General features: G+C 37.0%; 1 protein-coding gene across 2 annotated transcripts in view; it reads left to right on the top strand.

Moving 5' to 3' along the window:
• GLRA3 (glycine receptor alpha 3) overlaps positions 1-22,179 on the top strand; it is a 166,152-nt gene that overhangs the window by 46,358 nt on the left and 97,615 nt on the right. For both annotated transcript variants that reach the window (XM_060101473.1, XM_060101474.1), the window contains exon 3: positions 3,110-3,177. In XM_060101473.1, coding sequence (XP_059957456.1) covers positions 3,110-3,177 — 68 coding nt within the window. The remainder of the gene's footprint in view (positions 1-3,109; positions 3,178-22,179) is intronic.

Below are 22,179 nucleotides of genomic sequence, written 5' to 3' on the forward strand. Positions count from 1 at the left end.
ATTAAAATAAGAAATTCATCCCCCCACTTTTATTTATTCCAATTTCAGCCAAAGAGATCATAGGCAGTTCTGTAGCAGCAGCTGCTTACAGGGCCGTGTTTCCCCAACATGGATGTACCTCTAGCTTCATTTTACTGGAAGATGAATTAGCCCAATACTAAAACATTTGCGTTTTCCCTCCTCCAATGGATTTGAGTCAATAAAGCATGACAAAATTTATCTTGAGGGAAAAGATATTCCCCAGATTCATGTTGCTGTTCACAGCAAAAGAAAATAGCAGAATTTTAGAGTTCTCAAGAAGAAAGAGAATAGCCTAGAGAATATCAAAGATCGGCTTTTAGTTTTTCAAGATTCCAGTCAGGCTGTGTATATATTTTAGAATTCACCATCTTAGACTTATATTAAGTAAAAAAAAAAAAAAAAAATATATATATATATATATATATATATATATACACACACACACACACACACACACACATATATGTATCTTCTAACAGTTAATTGTGACTTCATACTTCTCTTATGGTGGGATAAAATAATCGTGGAGTACAATACCTGTGCTTTCTTTTCTCTTACATGGTGACAAGACATTTCTATCATCCTACACATTTTAAAAAATTGTTAATATTTAGAAATAACATTTTGAAAAAAAGTTTTTAAAGTTTAAAAAGAAACCCTTTCTACTAGTAATAACTAATTATAGCACCTCCAGGATTCAGAACTTTTATGAGGTTTTCTTAAATGTCCATCCTTTATATTTCAAACAATGTAGCCTCTATATCTGTTTGAATGTTATGTTCTAGGCATCTCGACACAGTAGAATTTGGGCTCCTTCTAAGTACATAACAGCCACCATGTTTTGTTAGCAGGTTGACCAAATTTATAATAGTCAACTCTCTTATTAAAATGAATAGCTTTGCATTTTTAACGTTCTAAGTCCTGACTCCCGTCTCTCATTTTCTCCATCTCTAATAAAACCCCAATTCACTTTAGTCCTATGGTCTAATGGCCACAGCTGTTTCCTACTCTGGAATTTCTTATGTTGCACATCTGAATTATGTAAGGAGCTTTTAAAAATACCAGTGCCTTGGTTGCATGTCATACCAACTAAATTAGAAGGTAAGAATCATGTATCAATCTTTTTTAAAGATCACCAGATGATTTCCATGTACATAGAATTCATAGGCCTATGGATAGACTTTGTTTTTAAATAATTTTTTGTACCTCATTCTGGCAAGATAAATGCTATCAGAAAATGAGTAAAAAAACAAAGATGAAACTTGTGCACCAGTAACTAAATGTAAATTAAAACCTTGAGGGGCTTCCCTGGTGGCGCAGTGGTTGTGAGTCCGCCTGCCGATGCAGAGGACACGGGTTCGTGCCCCGGTCTGGGAAGATCCCACATGCCATGGAGTGGCTGGGCCCGTGAGCCATGGCCGCTGAGCCTGTGCGTCCGGAGCCTGTGCTCCACAACGGGAGAGGCCACAACGGTGAGAGGCCTGCCTACCGCAAAAGAAAAAAAAAAAAACCTTGAGTGATAAGCTATTTTAACTAATGAAGCCGTTTTTATAAAGAAAAAAAATATTGGTACAAAGAGAACATCCCTTTTATCTTGACAAAGGATCAAGAATTAGAATGGCTTTGGACCTTTCAACAGCAATACTAGAAAATAGAAGCTAATGAAGAAATGTCTTTAAAATTCAGAAGAAAAAACAATTTCCAGCCTAAAATGTGGTACCAAATCTAGGTGTTAATTAAGTGTGAGGGCATAAAAAAGAACATTTGTAAACAAGCAAGTTCTGAAAAGCTTCACATCCTTATGCACCATTTCTCAAAAAATTACTGAAGGACATGTTCCACTAAAATGAAGAAATGGGCCAAGAAAGAAGAAGGAATGGGGACCACGAAAAGAGGTCCCACAAAGGAGAAGGATGAGCATCTCCAGTAGGAGGACTATGGGAAAGCATAAGAAGACGGCTATGCTCCAGGACAACAAATCTAGAATGGAGTAAGCCTGATGGAAGAGGAAGTTAATAGAGTATCTGATGAGTCTGATACGGAAACAGTTTAGACATTTCAGAACTTGTGCATAAGTTAATGATACCTATGGAGGAAACTGTGAAATATATAAAACAATCATCGACCTCAGGAACATGTTCTGCAGGAAAGAGTGATCATAGTATATTATATGGTTAGTTGGAGGTAACATTTACCTTGTCATAATAAAGTATAAAGTGAATAGTGATCTAACAACAGTGACAGTGTAGCTGTATTTGGGTAATGGGAGGACAGAAAAAAGGTGTAAGGTAGCAGGGGTGGGAATAAGGTGTCAAAGAAAGCGAAATCCTTACCTTCTGCTGTGGCCGTCAGAACATATGTCTAAAATGAAAACATCTAACATCTAAAGGAGTAAAATAAACTTATTGTTCAGAGAAATCGAGGTAAACACCCAAAGAGGTTTTTTTTTTTTTTTTTTTTTTTTTTTTTTTGTGGTACGAGGGCCTCTCACTGTTGCGGCCTCTCCCGTTGCGGAGCACAGGCTCCGGACGCGCAGGCTTAGCGGCCATGGCTCACGGGCCCAGCCGCTCCACAGCATGTGGGATCTTCACGGACCGGGGCACAAACCCGTGTCCCCTGCATCCTTAGGCGGACTCTCAACCACTGCGCCACCAGGGAAGCCCCCAGGGAAGCCCCTAAAGAGTTGTTTAAATGAGTTGAAGTGATCATCTCCAGGGAGGGATTAAATGGGGGTATAGGGGAAGGGGCTGCTGTCTTTCTTTGTAGCAAACCTTGTAAAATTAAGTGACTCAGTTATGTTCATGTAAAAACAAACAAAATAAATTAGGCTTAGATATCAGCTTTTGCGTGTGATTTTATCTGACTAGCTTAGGCAGAGATTAACTGAGTTATTTTAACCCCTACCACACAATATTTCAGTGTTTTTTACTTGTATAGCTATCAAGTCTAATGACAAAGCTTTGTAGCCAGATAATGAAATGCTTTGAATTCTTTTTTTTTTTCTAACTACAAATTAGAGGCATGGAGCTACTTGAAAATATTTTAGATCAGTATCTAAACAGCCTTTCTGTTTTAATCTCTTCTTCAGGCTCTCCAGTTAATGTCACATGCAACATATTCATAAACAGCTTTGGTTCGATCGCTGAGACAACCATGGTAAGTAGGCATGTTGACTTCGTAATGAATTTCACACTGGGGTAAGTTGTAATCATGTTCATGGCAATTTTTCTGCTGGTATTATGTAATTGAAAGCCAAAATTCATATAGTGAGATTTTAAAAGATAAACTTAATAGTATAATTAAATTACAATCAACTGCAGGCAATGTTTCATTTAGAGATGGTAAGTGAAAACAAGATTGATTTTTCTCATTTCAGTAACTAAATTATTAGATCTCAAATTAAAACTAAAACTTTACCTTATGAATTATTTATTTATTGTCAATGTTCTTTAATAAGCAGACATAAACATAGGAGTAAATAATGCCACATTTAATTATTTTGTATACTTATAAATGTGTTTATAATGTTATTTTAAGTATTCTGATTACCTTTCCAAATGAATATATTTGATCAAATATCATATAAATATTTTGCAAATTGTGTTATATGCTTTAATTTAACTAAACTCACTGAACTGAGACTTCATCACTGTGTAATCGAGAACATTTTACATAATCAAGTTATTAAAGCTAAAATATTATCATTTCCAAACCAAATGTATTCTGTTTCGAATTTTATAACTTTCTCTAAAGATCATGTTGTATATTTTCTTTGCCTTATAGTTTTCATTGTACATTTTAGCTAAAAAAAAATAGACATATGAACCACTGAATATCTGTAAGATTGTCTAGCCGGAACTTTTAATTAATTAATTTTATTTTTTATTATTTTTAGGAACTTTTTTTAAAAAATTGAAACTATGTATTGTGGTTCTTAAATTACCTAGAATTATACTCCATTCCTAAATTTAGCAAGTATAATGTGCATTAATTTTCAAAGTTGATTTTACCTAAAATAGGATATGAAAAGCTTAAAGATTTATGAGCTTCTAAAGCCATTATTAAGTAAGAGAATTATTCTTATTTTACATATATCAGAATGACTTGATAACGAATTTTCTAAGGAAAAATCCAATATGTAAATTATTATGTGGGAGGCTGTGTAGATTTGTGTGTGTGTGTGTGTGTGTGTGTGTGTGTAGAAGATCTTTCTCAACAGGAAGAGACTTTATTCAGGCACCACTTTTTTTAAATGCTCTTTTCCTCATGTATGCAATATTTAGTCATTTAGCAGCATCTCTGTGGTTCTATTCAAACTCAATATACTATAATTACAATAAAAGCCTCAGTGGAGAAGAACTGAACTCATTTTGGGGGCATTATATAGAATTATTTTCACTGCAGTATATAAATTAACACTAATGTGTGTACCTGTGTGTAAACATAGAGAAAATGACATGACTTGCTAGCGTAAGCACAGTGTGGCTCTGGTGCAATTTTGACCCTGAAGTCACTATAATCCTGTTTCAGAAGTTGACATATTCTGGATTCTGGTTGAATATCTGATCCTGATTCTTGTTTTTTTAGGATGCTCATATGACTTTTATTTATTTATTCTGGTCCTGATTTATCTCCTGTATTTATACAGACCCAATTCAAATCATATTTATAGAAAAAGGAATCTTTACTGGATTTTTTTCTACCTAGACCCCCCAAATTATATTTCTAGCCCTGACAATTTCATTTTAATTGCTACTATACAACACTGTATCATCCTGAAAACCTGGACATATGCTTATACTTTCTCTTTTGCAAGATCACTTCCGTGAAACAGTTTCAACAGCAATAGTTGGAAAGGTTTCTAGCCTGACTTGTCTTTGTGGGGTAGAGGAAGGGATTTGGAAAAAAGAGAAGACATGGTCGGATTTCCTCATTAAAACCTCAAAGATTGTCATGTTCCTGAAGGTTGCTGCTTTTTATGACATAGTTCATTAGACTACCATTAAGTGCTTATAACACACACTCCATAGGATGATGACTACACCTGCTAAATTTCTTACCTTTAATAATTTTAGACAGACTTCCTTTGCAGAATAATATTATGCCAAAAGCTTGCAGAATATTTCAAATACACCCTCCCAGGGATCTCACTCAGTTTTATTTCCCTTCTCCAGCATAGAAATCCTTTCCATTCCTTCATCTTCCATCATAATGTATCCTTTTGAAATCATTTTTAGCATCTATCACTTGCTTCTTCAGAGTCACAAGCAGCATCAATGAACATTAATCAAACACCCCAGAGGTAAAGTATTATAAAATTAACTAAGTCCACCTTGATATCTTTCTTTTTAACCTTCCAAACTCATAAACATGTGACATTATTTCTGTTCACATAATCAGATTCAATATTTGTAAAAAATTTTACTGGTATCAGATAGGATAGCTGCAATATGGTGTCCATCTACATAGGCATAGAGAAAATTAGATTATTATTTTTTTAATCTTAAAAATCAAAATATTTTGCTACCACTTGATTACTCTGATGTATTTTATTCATAGTTTCCACCATCACAGCTCTGCAACTAAACTTTACCCCATTGTTTTACTTGCCATAGTATTAAGTTAATTTATTTTTACAAAATCTTTCATTTATTTTTCTAACATTCACATTTTTTTACGAATATACTTTATTTTGTTCTTACAATACAAATAACTGAATTCAACTGAAGCAATGTATTAAATTGAGAGGGTGGAATTTCAAATTACTTGCAATCATTAATGGATATCTTTGCATCTGAGAATTCATATCTAAAATAAAAGTGAATAATTCTCCCAATCTTTATGTCTTTGCTGAACAGAGATCTTAACCATTCTCAGTGTCTTCGTTGACCAACTATATTATGCTCCCTCTACTGGTCTAGTTTCTAACCTATTGTATCTCTCCCCATTTTAAAATAAGCTTTAGTCCCATTTGAGGTAACTATTTGATTCTTGAGAAAATAACTCTAGTAGATATTCTACTTTAGCCATTTTTTGAAAATTAAGTTAATTTGAATCTTTAACATATTTTGCATCTTCTTGCACTAACTTTGTTTTTCTTAATATTTATGTGCATTTTTCCCCAGTAGCTTAAGCTTAAATTTCTTTTTAGCTGTTAAACTCATCCTTTCCCAGTGTTTGTCTAATTAACTTAATGTAGTGCCAACCATTCTCACTTGAGTACAATTTTATTATTCTTGACATATAGTCATCAAGAATTTTCTAAGTATGTTGTGGAAATGCTAAACTTCCCTATTTCCCTCACATTTGAATCATACGTCATTATATATAATGGGGTTCTCTAAGGATTTGTTCAGCCTCCATTACCCTAAGTTCACATTCTTCTTCAGCAGATAATGATTCAACAACTGTTGGAAACCACAGTTCTTAAAAAGATTAAATTAAAAATAAAAACTGGTTTACCATCATCAGTCACTCTTCCATTTTGCAACGTGGCCTTGGTGAGAGAGGTGCGTCTATCCTGTCTTTTAAAATGGTGGTGACAAAAGGAACATAATTTTTTTTATTGTTACAATGAGGTGAAGCTTAATATCTCCATATTAAGTGACTCTCAGTAATCGTACTCCTGTGACCCTGTGGTGTGTTGTGGATAAAGATTATATTCTGGGGTGACAGCATTTGTAAGTTGGACTTTTTAAATTCATATATACCTAAGTAGCAGTTAGGGTGTGTATATAGAGCAGTATTTCAAAGTGGATATATTGTTGTAACGTCCTATCTTCAGCAAACAGATGGCTCTCCATCTTGTTACACATATGCTGGAGAGAGAATTGCTCTGCTGTGTGCCTTAAGTCAATATTTACTCAATGAACCATGACTTTTCACCAGAGCCCACAGAATAAATTATTTTTACAAAATAAAAACAATAAAGGTAGGGAGAGATCTTCAAGATGGCAGAGGAGTAAGACATGGGATCACCTTCCTCCCCACAAATACATCAGAAATACATCTACACGTGGAACAACTCCTACAGAACACCTACTGAACGCTGGCAGAAGACCTCAGACTTCCCAAAAGGCAACAAACTCCCCACGTACCCGGGTAGGGCAAAAGGAAGAAGAATAAACAGACAAAAGAATAGAAACAGGACCTGCATCTCTGGGAGAGAGCTGTGAAGGAGGAAAAGTTTCTACACACTAGAAGCCCCTTCACTGGTGGAGACGGGGGGTAATGGGAGGGAAGCTTCAGAGCCACGGAAGAGAGCGCAGCAGCAGGGGTGCGGAGGGCAAAGCAGAGAGATTCCTGCACGGAGGATCGGTGCCGACCGGCACTCACCAGCCCGAGAGGCTTGTCTGCTCACCCACAAGGGTGGGTGGGGGCTGGGAGCTGAAGCTTGGGCTTCGGAGGTCAGATCCCAGGGAGAGGACTGGAGTTGGCTGCGTGAACACAGCCTTAAGGGGGCTAGTGCACCACGGCTAGCCGGGAGGGAGTCCGGGAAAAAGTCTGGACCTGCCTAAGAGGCAAAAGACCATTGTTTCGGGGTGAGTGAGGAGAGGGGATTCAGAGCACCGCCTAAACGAGCTCCAGAGACGGGTGCGAGCCACGGCTAATAGCGTGGACCCCAGAGACGGGCATGAGACGCTAAGGCTGCTGCTGCCGCCACCAAGAAGCCTGTGTGCGAGCACAGGTCACTCTCCACACCTGCCCTCCCGGAGCCTGTGCAGCCCGCCACTGCCAGGGCCCCGTGATCCAGGGACAACTTCCCCGGGAGAACGCACAGCGCGCCTCGGGCTGGTGCAACGTCACGCCGGCCTCTGCCGCTGCAGACTCGCCCGGCATTCCATGCCCCTCCCTCCCCCCCGGCCTGAGTGAGCCAGAGACCCCGCATCAGCGGCTCCTTTAACCCCATCCTGTCTGGGTGGGGGGGGAACAGATGCCCTCAGGCAACCTACACGCAGAGGCGGGGCCAAACCCAAAGCGGAACCCCAGGAGCTGTGCGAACAAAGAAGAGAAAGGGAAATTTCTCCCAGCAGCCTCAGGAGCAGTGGATTAAATCTCCACAATCAACTTGATGTACCCTGCATCTCTGGAATACATGAATAGACAACGAATCACCCCAATATTGAGGCAGTGAACTTTGGAAGCAACTGTAGACTTGGGGTTTGCTTTCTGCGTCTAATTTGTTTTTGGTTTTATGTTTATCTCAGTTTCGTATTTACAGTTTATTATCATTGGTAGATTTGTTTATTGATTTGGTTGCTCTCTTCCTTTTTTAAAAAAAAAATATTTTTTTTTCCTTTTTCTCTTTTTCTGAGTGTGCATGGGTATGCTTCTTTGTGTGATTTTGTTTGTATAGCTTTGCTTTTACCATTTGTCCTAGGGTTCTGTCTGTCCTTTTGGGTTTTTTTTTTTTTCTTTTTTTTTTTTTTAGTATAGTTTTTAGCACTGGTTATCATTGGTGGATTTGTTTTTTGGTTTGGTTTCTTTCTTCTTTCTTTTCTTCTGTCTTTTTTATTACTTTTTAGTTTTTTAATTTTTAAAAATTTTTTATTTTAATAACTTTTCTTTTCCCTTTTCCTTCTTTCTTCCTTTCTTCCTTTCTTTTTTTCTCCCTTTTCTTCTGAGCCATGTGGCAGACAGTGTCTTGGTGCTCTGGCCGGGTGTCAGGCCTGTGCCCCTGAGGTGGGAGACCCGAGTTCAGGACATTGGTCCACCAGAGACCTCTCAGCTCCATGTAATACCAAATGGCGAAAGGTCTCCCAGAGATCTCCATCTCAACGCCAAGATCCAGCTCCACTCAATGACCAGCAAGCTACAGTGCTGGACACCCCATGCCAAACAACTAGCAAGACAGGAACACAGCACCATCCATTAGCAGAGAGGCTGCCTAAAATCATAATAAGGCCACAGACACCCCAAAACACACAACCAGACGTGCACTTGCCCACCAGAAAGACAAGATCCAGCCTCATCCACCAGAACACAGGCACTAGTCCCCTCCACCAGGAAGCCTACACAACCCACTGAACCAACCTTAGCCAGTGGGGGCAGACACCAAAAACAATGGGAACTACGAACCTGCAGCCTGCAAAAAGGAGACCCCAAACACAGTAACATAAGCAAAATGAGAAGACAGAGAAACACACAGCAGATGAAGGAGCAAGGCAAAAACCCACCAGACCTAACAAATGAAGAGGAAATAGACAGTCTACCTGAAAAAGAATTCAGAGTAATGATAGCAAAGGTGATCCAAAATCTTGGAAATAGAATGGAGAAAATACAAGAAATGATTAACAAGGACCTAGAAGAACTAAAGAGCAAACAAACAATGATGAACAACACAATAAATGAAATTAAAAATTCTCTAGAAGGAATCAGTAGCAGAATAACTGAGGCAGAAGAACGGATAAGTGACATGGAAGATAAAATAGTGGAAATAACTACTGCAGATCAGAATAAAGAAAAAAGAATGAAAAGAATTGAGGACACTCTCAGAGACCTCTGGGACAACATTAAACATACCAACGTTGGAATTATAGGGGTCCCAGGAGCAGAAGAGAAAAAGAAAGGGACTGAGAAAATATTTGAAGAGATTATAGTTGTAAACTTCCCTAATATGGGAAAGGAAATAGTCAATCAAGTCCCACTTGGGTTTTAATTGCTTCTTATCATGTACTTCCTTGATTAATAGTGAGGTTATGCATTTTTCTTGAATGATTTTTAGCCATTCTGGTGTCCTTTTTGTGAAATGCCTCTGTGTTGCTTCCCCATTTATATTTGTTTGCTTTTATTATACACACACAAAATAACCCTCCCACACACACACACATACATGTATTATTCTGAAGGTGAATACTTTGTCATTGCATGCATTATTTATACATTCCAAGACACCATAAACACATTGAAAAGAGCAGAATGGGTATTTTTACATTCCAAGACACCATAAACACATTGAAAAGAGCAGTATTTTTCTGCTCTTTTCAATGTGTTTATGGTGTCTTGGAATGTATAAATAATTTAAATTTTCATTTACAAAATCTAACGTTGTTTTACTTACTGGTTTGTGCTTCTTTGTCTTAGCAAATCCTTCTTTCACCCAAATTCATAAAGACATTTTCTTATATTTTCTTCTAAAATTTTTTTGCTTTTCCTCTCTAGGTTTTAGTTAACCTGGAATTTTGTGTAGTTCTATATGTTTGTATGATGTGCAGGATGCATTAATTTTTATTTGTTTCACACCTGAATAATTATTTTCAATAATTTGTAACTATATCTCTGACATATATATTCCTAAATTGAATGAGTCTATTTCAAAGTTCTCAGTTCTGTGCCAGTGATCAATTTGTCTATGCCTGTACCAATGACACATTTTTTAATATAGGTTTAAATTGGACTTGATATTTAATACTTCCCAGACACTTTATTTTCTTTCAAAGTATTCTTAACTATTCTTCGAAGTTTTCTTCTTCATATAAATTTTAGAATCTTGTCAATTCCACAAAATAAACTTGAATATGCAGTGTTGAAAGAATTATCATCTTAAAATATTGTCTTCCCATCCATGAATACAATATATCTCACCCTTTACTTAAGTATTATTTAATATCTTTCAACAAAGGCATATAACTTTTCAAAAATTTCTTACATATCTGTTAAATTTGACAATTTCCACCTTATTTTTTAAATATATTTAAAAAATTACAACATTTTAGTAATATTTTCTAACTCTTCATTGATGACATATAAGAACATGATTGTTTTCACATTGCCCTAATATACATACTCTCACTTCAGGCCTAATACTTATAACTCCTTCCTGCAATCATATTGTCTAGGAATATTAGCATGTTAATTCCTTCCTTTCAGTCTTTATAAGCTTTGTATCTTTTTCTTGTCTTGCTGTTTTAGCAAAAACAGTGCTGAGTGAAATTTATTTTGTTCCTGACTTTAAAGGAAATACTTCTAAAATAAACATGGTATTTGCTTGAGTTTGGTGTAGATATCCTTTATCAGATTTTAAAGTTCCCACTCACCACACTGTCTGCAGAACATGGAAATCATTAAATACAAAACCAACCAGAAACAGGTATTAAGTCTTCTAATCTATGAACACATTGTAATGATTTGTCTTCCACAGGTCCTTTCACCTACATTTTTCAGAAGTTGTCATATATTTTGTTAAATTTATTTCTAAGTATTGATGTATGGTTATGACTGTTATATTTTTAAATTTTTAAAATAATTTTTATTCTACAATAGTTTTAGATCCACAAAAAGCTTGCAAAGTTAGTACAGAGTGTTCCCTTATAACCTCCTGCCCAGTTTTCCCTATTATTAACATCTCACATTAGTATGATGCGTTTGCCACAACTAATGAACAAATATTTGATACAGTATTATGAACTAAAGTCTCTACATTTTTAGGATTTCCTTAGTAATTACTAATGTCTTTTTTTCTGTCTCAGAATCTATCTAGGCTCATACATTGTATTTATTTGTCATGTCTCCCTTACACTTTCCTTGTTTGTGATGCCTTAACAATTTTGAGTACTGATCAGGTATTTTGTAGAATGTCTCTCAGTTGAAGATTTTTATTTGACTAGACTGGGATCATGAGATTTTTGAAGGAGGACCAGAGAGGTAAAGTGCCATTCTCATCACTTCATATTAAAGCCACGCATTATCAGTTAGGGTAATGTGTTAAGCTTGATCACATGGTCAAGGTAAGTGTTTGTCAGATTACTCCATTGTAAATTGACCCCTTTTTTTCATCTTCTTCATACTGTATTCTTCGGAAAGAAGTCACTGTGACTATTCCCACACTTAAGGGTAGGGGAGAGTTATGCTCCACCTCCTTTATGGGGTCATATCTATGCATTATTTGGGATTCTTTGATAAAGGACATTTATTTATTCCTTTCCATTTATTTATTTGTTCAATAATTTATTTATATCAGTATGTATTTTGGGTTGTAATTCAGTGCTACGCTATATATTTTGTTGTACAAATTGTTCTAGTTTTGGCCAGTGGGTTGGCTCATCTTGTTGACTCCTGTGTCCCTTTGATATATCTGCATCATTTTGGTTTTTGTGTGCTTCCTTGGATTCTGCCAGTATAGGATATTCCAGGCTCATCTTGTATATTTCCTGCCCTAGAATCAGCAATTTCTCCAAGGACCCTCAGTTCCTTTTATTAGAGAATGGTACTAGAAACCCAGATCTTGGTACTAGGTGTGCTCATTGATGCTGAAGTGTCATTGCTTCTAGGCCCTTTCAGCAGACAGAGCTCGGAAATGTGTGTGTGTGTGTATGTGTGTGTAAATGTTATAATTAAAAACTTTTTCCAATTGTTCCTATGAATCTTTAGACAGACAATATATTTTGGAATATTGTCATATATTCTAAGAACTTGGTAACAAGTAGCTCTAGTAGTTTACCAGTTTCATTGCGTTTTCTGTGAATATGTTCATGCAAACTGTTAAGACGGTTGTACATCTTCCTTTCCAATCTTTATGCTTTATATCTCTCTTCCTTTCCCTGTCCTTCTCCTTTTCCTCCTTGTCCTCTCTTCATTTCCCCTCCTATCTTACTGCACTAGTTCACAACGCCTGTACAACGCTGAAACAAATGGATGGAGAATGGCCACCTTTGTCTTCTTTTCTGATATTGGTTAAGAAGCATGCAATATTTCACAGTTAAGAAGAGTAATACCTTTAGGTTTCTCCTAAATGATCTTTATCAGATTGAGGAAGTTTTCTTCCGTTAATTGGATGCTGAGGGTTTTTTTTTGTTGTTGTTGTTGTTGTTTAATTAATTTTTACTGGAGTATAGTTGCCTTACAATGTTGTGTTAGCTATTTTTTAATCATGAAGAGGCATTGAATTTTACTCAGTACTATCTCAGCATTCATTGAAATGATTGACTTCTCTCCTTCATTCTGTTCATGTTATGGACCATATACAAATAAATTAAATATGGGTTGGTTTTCAAATAGTAAATCATCTTGCATTCCTTGGATAAACCGCATTTGATCCCAATTGATTACCTTTTTATATATTGCTGGATTTAATTTTTTAATATTTGGTTTGCCATGTCCACTCTGAATACTGAACTATAATTTTCTTTTTCTACAATGTTAAGAGCAGAGTGTGGTAAAAATATTATGATTGTTCAAAAAATTAAGAAGTGTTCCTTCTTCCTCTACTCTCTAAAATAGTTTGTGTAAAACCAGTGTTATTTCTTCCATAAGTATTTGGTAAAACTCACCAATTATGCTTTCTGGGTCAGTCATTTTACTTGTTGAAAAGTTTCAAATCATAGATCTCATTCTTTGAACAAATATAGGACTATTCAGTTTTTCTATTGTGTACATTTTGCAAAAGTTTTGTTTTTCAAGGAATTTGTCCATTTCCTTAAAATTTTCAAATTGTTGACATAAACATTTACAATACCTCATCCTTTCATCTGAGGGATATTTGTAATGACTGCGTTTTCATTCCTCTTGTTGGTAATTTAATTTTAGCTCCTTTTTTTTCTTCATTAGCTTACATATGGATTTTTATTCTGCAAGGGATTTTCACTGCTTTCTGAATCTATGATTAATATTAATCTTCTTCTAAGAATAATACTTCTCCACTTTTATTTCTCCATTTGTTCTTTCTGTGAAACCTACTACACTGGATATTCTATACCTCATTCCCTCCATCAGAGTTTCTAGCTTTTATATTTCTCCTCTGCATATTCCCTGTCTTTAAGAATTGTCATTGATAAGTAAATTATAGGGAATTCATATGAGTCTCAAATAAACCTGTGATTTCATGTGAATCCATTTTAGATTCCTTCAGTGCAAATAACAACTTACATAAAGGCAATTCATTCACACATTATGATGATGATTTTTTTATGCTACTTTATTTGTCTCTGTGAGGAAGGCATTTAACTCCTTGTACTGCCCTATCGAATAGACTTCATTGACATCCTATTATTTTAACCAAATTTACTTTTACGTTCTATTTATCTTTTCCTTTTTAATATTTTGTTTAACTCTATGGGCATTTATTTAAAAATTTTTGATAATAGGCTCCATGGAGCAGCAGTCCACTCTGATAAATTCATCATTATATCATTAATAACTAGGATAATCTTAGCACAAAGTAGCTCTTAAATATGTATTGTTGAATATACACATACACACACACATATATGTATGTATATTCTTTGTTGGCCTATATATATATAGGCTAACCAAAAGTATTATTTCTGAAAAGAGAACTTTGCTATTGTGTACTTGACACACGTGGATAATCTTATTTTTACTGCTTTGCAGCATGATCTATTTTTGCCATCTGAGTCTTTGTCACCACCTTAAATTGGTACTACAGTTGCTAAAATAGGAGCTAAGTAACTATTGTACACAAATTAATGTGGGCTTATATTGTGCAAATGAACTTGGCTTTTTAATTCAAATCTTCCCGTGGGATTTTAGAATCTGTCCTCAAAAAGTGTTTTTTTCAGCTGTATTGATGGAGAGATAAATTCATTACGAATGCTAAAATTTTGTGTGGGTAGTTCTCTATGATAAGAAATTAGAGCTATTATATAGTGCTTATGGTAACTGAAGAATAATGTTTAAAACTCAGAAATATTAAGATGCAATTATTTCAGGTATCAGTTAGGTTTCACAGTAATGTTTCCTTCATGACATTTGGGAAGAAATGTGTGTAATTTGAAGTCCATTTTTTCTGTCCTTTTGTAACCTTTTCCTCATATGAGACATGGGTCCTTTGTATCTATTGCCAAACAATTCACTTCTTGTAAAAGAACTTACTTTATGAGTGCCATAATGGTATTCAGCGACGAGCTCTGTCTAATTCATATTTCTAAATTTAATAACGTTAATATAACATATGATTAGATAGATGCTATTTCACTGACTTTCAGAATAACCCCAAAGCATCTTGCTACCTTTTCCACATTATATCCTCTTATCCTCTCTGTCTTATTTTTCTTACTTTGAGTCATAGGCAAAGCCTCACCAAATATAACGGCAACATTGGTCTGAAAGATTTTTAATTTCAAGCATGAGTAACCAGTGACTGGCAGCATGAATGTGTTCTGCACTCTCATTTATAAGCATGAATCAGAAACAGGGCATATTTATGGAAGAGGTTGCAGAAAGATAGGTATGCATGAAGGTTACACATCCTGGTGACCCCGTCAGAAACAGGAATAAATCTCTGCCTGGTGTAGTCATCCTCAACACCATCCTTATAATCACTGTGTCTCAAAAAGAGACAGTCTGCAGATCTTGTTCACCCAGATAAATTTTCTTATAAAGGGTATAACAAAGAGTACAATTGTCTAGTTGTGCTACAGTGTTGTTAAAACAAACACAACGTTTGAAAGCACATTTCCAATTCTATGGGGGGAAAGTGCCAGAAAGAAACTGATGACAAGAAAACAGAAAGAAAACTCTATGCGGGGGCGGGGGAGGGGTAGTTGTCGTGCACATATTTTGCAACTTCTCTCCTTTATTTGAATATATATCTTTGTAGAGTTTCCTTTTACTCTGGCTGAGTAGATTGAAAAATTGTATTTTGTTTAGGCATGTGAAATATTTGAGGTGGGGAAAAAATGAAGAAGATTCTAGGGGTAAATGTAGTATCAAAGGTGTATGCACTTGGGCTTCCCTGGTGGTGTAATGGTTGAGAGTTCGCCTGCCAATGCAGGGGACACGGATTCGTGCCCCGGTCCTGGAGGATCCCACATGCTGCGGAGCGGCTGGGCCCGTGAGCCATGGCCGCTGAGCCTGCGCGTCCGGAGCCTGTGCTCCGCAACGGGAGAGGCCACAGCAGTGAGAGGCAAAAAAAAAAAAAAAAAAAAAAAAAAAAGATGTATACATTTAATTTAACTCTGGTCTCTCTACCTTACTGTAAAGCTAATTTGTAATGGAAAGTGACTATTATTTGCATGGGGTCCTCTCTAGAGGAAGACATTTTTTTAGAATTCACTGTTACCAGATCAATTAAGCACTTTTGTTGGCCTAGGTACCTAACAAGACGTAGAAATGATCTGAGAGTCCATAAACGGTTCAGAGCAATGGTGTTCCTCTTCAGAGCCTTTATCATCATGAACCTTTTTCTAAGAGAATTTGATTTTCTGAAAGAATACACTCCAAAATGTCATCTCAACCTCTAAATACAAAATGGGCAGCGAGATGGGGAATTGTGTTCTCTAAGATGATTGGCATAGTCGTAATTTGTTACTTAGTCATGGATTTCGCATGTAAATTAATGTTAAGTACTTGGCAATCAATTTAAATTGCAAATAGCTCTTCAGCTGTGATGCTGAATCTCCGACAGATGAGTGAGTTAAGGTTAACACTGACATTCTCTAGACCAGTTAGACGACACATTTCTGTTGCTGGAATGAAACTAACAGCCTAATCTAAAAAAAACAACAAGCCAACTAACTATGCTTCAGGTGGGCTTCAAACAGTCCAGATTGACAGGGACCTGGGGTCGTGCCGCAAGTGTCCTATCAAATACACCAGATCAGGCAACAGAGTCAGGTAGCTCATGTTGCTGGGCAGTCAGTTAGAAAATGGAAAATTCCCACTCAACAGTGATGTGTATATAGATCCCCCAAATGAGTTTAGTACTTCAAGATTTGGTTTTTAAAATACAAGGGAAATCGTTTGCTCTCAATCTCGTCAAGGAGGCTTGATAATGGACTATTTGTCCTACGGGAGAAGAAGCACAGATTGATTAGCACATATGTATTACTATAATCTGCACCAACTTTTAGAAAACCTCCTTAGTAGTTTCTTGGAACATTGCCAACACTCCAGAGACTAGCTAAAGCATAAACCAAATAATCCTGCCACAAAGGTGTATTAAGAAGTTTAATTCACAGAAATGAACTTATAACATATATCAACATTAAGAAGATAAAGTGCAAATATTCACAATCTGTCCTGGGCTGCCATCATCTGCAAAACCCATTTAATTTTTCTGTAGATGATAATGAAGTCTCATTTTTCATCTTAGGGTAGGGAAGACATGTGGGAGTGCTTGCTTCTTCCTTAAATCTCCCAGCCCAACTGGGACTCTTCTTTTCTTGGAATTAGTGAAGAATTCCCCCTACTTTATCCTACTGAGCTCTTATCTCCCTGTCTCTCCACTGGACTTGCCTCCATTCTCTCTCTCTTTTTTTTTATTATTAGTTTCTGCTTTATAACAAAGTGAATCAGTCATACATATACATCTGTTCCCACATCCCTTCCCTCTTGTGTCTCCCTCCCTCCCACCCTCCCTATCCCACCCCTCCAGGCGGTCACAAAGCACCTAGCTGATCTCCCTGTGTTATGCGGCTGCTTTCCACTAGCTATCTACCTTACGTTTGGTAGTGTATATATGTCCATGCCTCTCTTTCGCTTTGTCACAGCTTACCCTTCCCCCTCCCCATATCCTCAAGTCTATTCTCAAGTAGGTCTGTGTCTTTATTCCTGCTTTACCCCTAGGTTCTTCATGACATTTATTTTTCTTAAATTCCATATATATGTGTTAGCATACGGTATTTGTCTTTCTCTTTCTGACTTACTTCACTCTGTATGACAGACTCTAGGTCTATCCACCTCATTACAAATAGCTCAGTTTCGTTTCTTTTTATGGCTGAGTAATATTCCATTGTATATATGTGCCACATCTTCTTTATCCATTCATCCGATGATGGACACTTAGGTTGTTTCCATCTCCGGGCTATTGTGAATAGAGCTGCAATGAACATTTTGGTACATGTCTCTTTTTGAATCACCAAAATTTATAAGCAGCTCATGCAGCTCAATAGCAAAAAAACAAACAACCCAATCCAAAAATGAGCAGAAGACTTAAATAGGCATTTCTCCAAAGAAGATATACAGACTGCCAACAAACACATGAAAGAATGCTCAACATCATTAATCATTAGAGAAATGCAAATCAAAACTACAATGAGATATCATGTCACACCAGTCAGAATGGCCATCATCAAGAAATCTAGAAACAATAAATGCTGGAGAGGGTGTGGAGAAAAGGCAACACTCTTGCACTGCTGGTGGGAATGTGAACTGGTACAGCCACTATGGAGAACAGTATGGAGGTTCCTTAAAAAACTACAAATAGAACTACCATATGACCCAGCAATCCCACTACCTAGGCATATACCCTGAGAAAGCCTCCATTCTCTTTAATGGTGTTGGGCAGTGGTGTTGTTTCACTTCCAGACTTCCAGGAAGTCGGGCACATGACTCTCCCCCAGAGGTAATAAGGGAGCAGCCAGATCCCTCTCCAAGCTGATGAGATGAAATTTAACCCCTTTCCTTGGTGGAAGTTATTTTGTCTGCTTTAGGTTGTTCTTTCACTGGGTTTCTCTTTCCTAGAGCCATTTCTTATCTGCATCTGGTCTTCCCATGGTTTCTGCTCATCCCATCTTTCAATAATCATTGGCCACTCTAACATAACCTGTATTATATGCTTGTTATATACACATCCCAAGAAGCAGCTACTAAAAAGGCTAAAAATTCAGATTCTGAATGTATTTTACTCTTTATCATATTTTAACGAGCTATAAAGATAATTACTGTTCCTCACCCATGCACTATAATTAAATGTGATTAATCAAAACTTGACAGCAGACAAAAAGAAATGAATATGCTCTGTATCATTTTTTCTCTTTATTTTTTTCTAAGGCAGTGTTTCTCAACCTTTTTTCCCCACTATGCCTCCTTAAGGAGACTTTTTAGACATCTTTTCCCCTAATTGTCCTCCCCAGGAAATTTTAATCATTCAGATATACTGTATATCTGTTTATATACTTTGTGTATATATCTGGATTATACATAAAAAGAGTAAGTTTTTTTCACCCAGTAAACCAATTTTTGTTCCCTTGGGAGCAATATTTTCTTCGTTGAGAATGTGTTCTCTAAAGTATGTATTCACGGGGGTGACCATGAGTGCACTGCCCAAGGCTAATATTTATCTCCTAGTTGCTTGGTAGATATGGAACAGCAGAAGAAAATGGGGCAGAAACACCGGGGATTCTGAGAGGGAATGGATACATTTTTATGCCACTAGCTGTTTACAAAACTGTTAATACATATGGACTGGAGGCCAAACTATAGTCTCCCTTTTATTAATGTATGAATTTCTTCTTCTTTCAAGGTTATTTTTCAAACATGATATGTGTGCTTGCACACACACACCCCTTTACAGATTGTAAATACGTTCAGATTTGTTTCAAATTTACTTTCTATGACTGACACAAGGGCCCAATTTATTTCCTTTTCTGCTTCTGTGATGATTTTGTGTTTTGACTTCACTTATATAAACATCGCTGCATCATATCTTTCACTATTTTATAAAATTGTTCTCAAAATATTTTCCATGGAGTGCATCCCTCATGCCTGCTCCAGTGGCAACAGATCTTTGTGAAACACACATGGTACATATGACATATAATGTTACTATCATGGCTTAGCTAGAGGAAGGTTCTAGAAAAGCGTGATTTACTCAAAAATAAATCGATCGATCGATAGATAGATAGATAAGCTTCTCTTTTTCCTTGTTAAGGTGCTATAAGAGTAATTTTTACTAGGAAGACACTGTACCTTAGTAGATCTCTGAGGAGAAAGTTCTTTTTTTTATTGATTTTTTATTGGAGTCTAGTTGATTCACAACGTTGTGTTAGTTTCTTCTATTCAGCAAAGTGAATCAGTTATACATACACATATATCCACTCTTTTTTAGATTCTTTTCCCATATAGACCATTACAGAGTACTGAGTAGAGTTCCCTGTGCTTATACAGCAGGTTCTTATTAGTTATCTGTTCTACATATAGTTGTGTGTCAATCCCAGTCTCTCACTTTATCCCTCCCCCACCTGCCCCCCAAGTAACCATAAATTTGTTTTTTTACATCTGTGACTCTATTTCTCTTTTGTAAATAGATGTGGTACATATATACAATGGAATATTACTCAGCCATAAAAAAAGAATGAAATAATGCCATTTGCAGCAACATGGATGGACCTAGGGATTGACATACTGAGGGAAGTAAGTCAGGCAGAGAAAGACAAATATCATATGATATCACTTACACATGGAATCTAAGAAAATGGTACAAATGAAGTTATTTATAAAACAGAAATAGAGTCACAGAGGGGAAAGTGCTTCATGAGTCACTTTTAAGAATGGCCTGAAAACTTCCTTAAGAACTTGAAGATCAACCCACTTATTAGTAAAGCCTCAGCAGAGAGATGCCCAGGGCCCAATCATGGGCCCCTGTCCTCCTCTCCCTTCCACCCCCATTAACCAGAATGGGGCTTAGGGTTCATCTTGTCAACAGCTTGATGCTGGTCCCAGATGCCATGTTTCACATTCCACATATTTTCATTCACAGTGCTTGGAGTAAACTGTTACTCTCAGCCTCGCCTCTGACCCTCCTCCCACGTCTTGTCTCCCTCCTTAACGTGCTCACGGTTCCCTCTACAAGCCCTGTTTCCCGATTAACAGCTTTCTTCTTCCTACTCCTACCTGCTCCTCTGCTGCTGCCTCCCCACCACACGCAAACACACCCTTGCCCATGAAGAGTAGCTGCATTTTCTTGATGTTACCGAAGGAGGGCTTTCTCCATTACTTCCGTCACCTGTGAAGAGCAGGCCACTCAGCCTCCATCACTCATGAAGCCCAGGTCAGAGAGTATCTCAGTGTCCTCCTTACTTCTTTATTCCACTTCCCGACCCTTCCTCTTCAATTTGGCTTTGAACCTACTATCTTCAACCATCCACACTCCTTCCCTGCGTAGGCTTGTCACACACCAGGGCTGTGGTCACTCTACTCATGCATTTAGGACTTTGGCGGCCGGTCCTCTGTCTCCAGATCAGCCTTAGTTCTAAGTAGGTGGAGCATCCAACCTCTCCATGCCCCTGAGCTCACCTTCAATAAACATCTTTTTTTCTCAACTTCCATCACCCATCGCTATGGATGACCAGCACTTGGTCAAAACATGAAATTTCCTCCAAAGTTGGAACAAATTCAAAAATCTCAAGCTTTGATGTTAATTTCAGATCTCTTTGTCTCCTGTCTTTTGGCACCGAATTGCATAAAAACAAAACACACTCTAGTTATTTTATGTGGAAATGGATACAGTGCAAAGATAAAGAGAGTTATAAAAGTGTTGGAAGTGTTGGTAGGTTGATTACCGCTCAAAATTTGCATTCTCATGGTTACTTAATGAATAGGGCAAAACATCATACTCAAATGTGGTATATGCTGTTGCCATAATTCAAAAAGGCCCAGTCAGTATTGTTTCTCATTCTTAGGGGGAAGGAAAAAGCTTGTCCTTCATTTTTAAAGAGTTATCCAGTCATGCTCCAATCCCTCTATGCCCTAAAACATTGCTGAAGTCTCCTGGGGCTTATCTCCTATGCTCTGGCTCTTCTAAAGGCACCTGCTATTTTCTACTTACCTATTCTAACAGCATGATATCTTCAATATAGCCAAACAGTGGGATGTCTTGTGAAACTGGGTGATCAATATTCTCATAGACAATTATGGCACTAGGCTACAGAATTGGATCCATTTCTTCTTTGCAAAGCAGCAGAGATATCTATACCAGATGAAAGCTAATGATCCTGATGTTCTCTGCTTTAGGATATAGAAAACTGTATTTAATGCATCAGTCATAAACCAGGTGCTGGTGACAGTACTATTGGTTTGCTGCAATAAAGGGATTACACATGGAACAACAGCTGTAATTGAAGAATAGCTGAATGAAGTTAAAATAGTCCATTGTCATTTTTCAAGATTCAAGTGTCTGCTGCATAGGCCAAAAGGAAAGTTGTATGGAGATGTGAAGGGAATCACTACCCCACCATCATGGCAAGTCTTTTAAGGAGTCACTCATTTCATTGGCTCTCCCAGGAATTCAACACTACTCTTCATTTGCTGTATTGAGAAGAAAAGGGCTTCAGAGAATTCCATGTGAGTCTTCTCATCTTAATAATTCTTACTTCACAGGTCAAAGAGATTATGTGAGGATTCTGCAGTTGGTGGGGTTTTATATATATAAACTCTCCAGCCATTCATTTAGGAAATGGGAACATAAAACAGAATGGATTC

Source organism: Mesoplodon densirostris, chromosome 6 (assembly GCF_025265405.1).
Source record: "Mesoplodon densirostris isolate mMesDen1 chromosome 6, mMesDen1 primary haplotype, whole genome shotgun sequence".
Classification (NCBI taxonomy): Eukaryota; Metazoa; Chordata; class Mammalia; order Artiodactyla; family Ziphiidae; genus Mesoplodon; species Mesoplodon densirostris.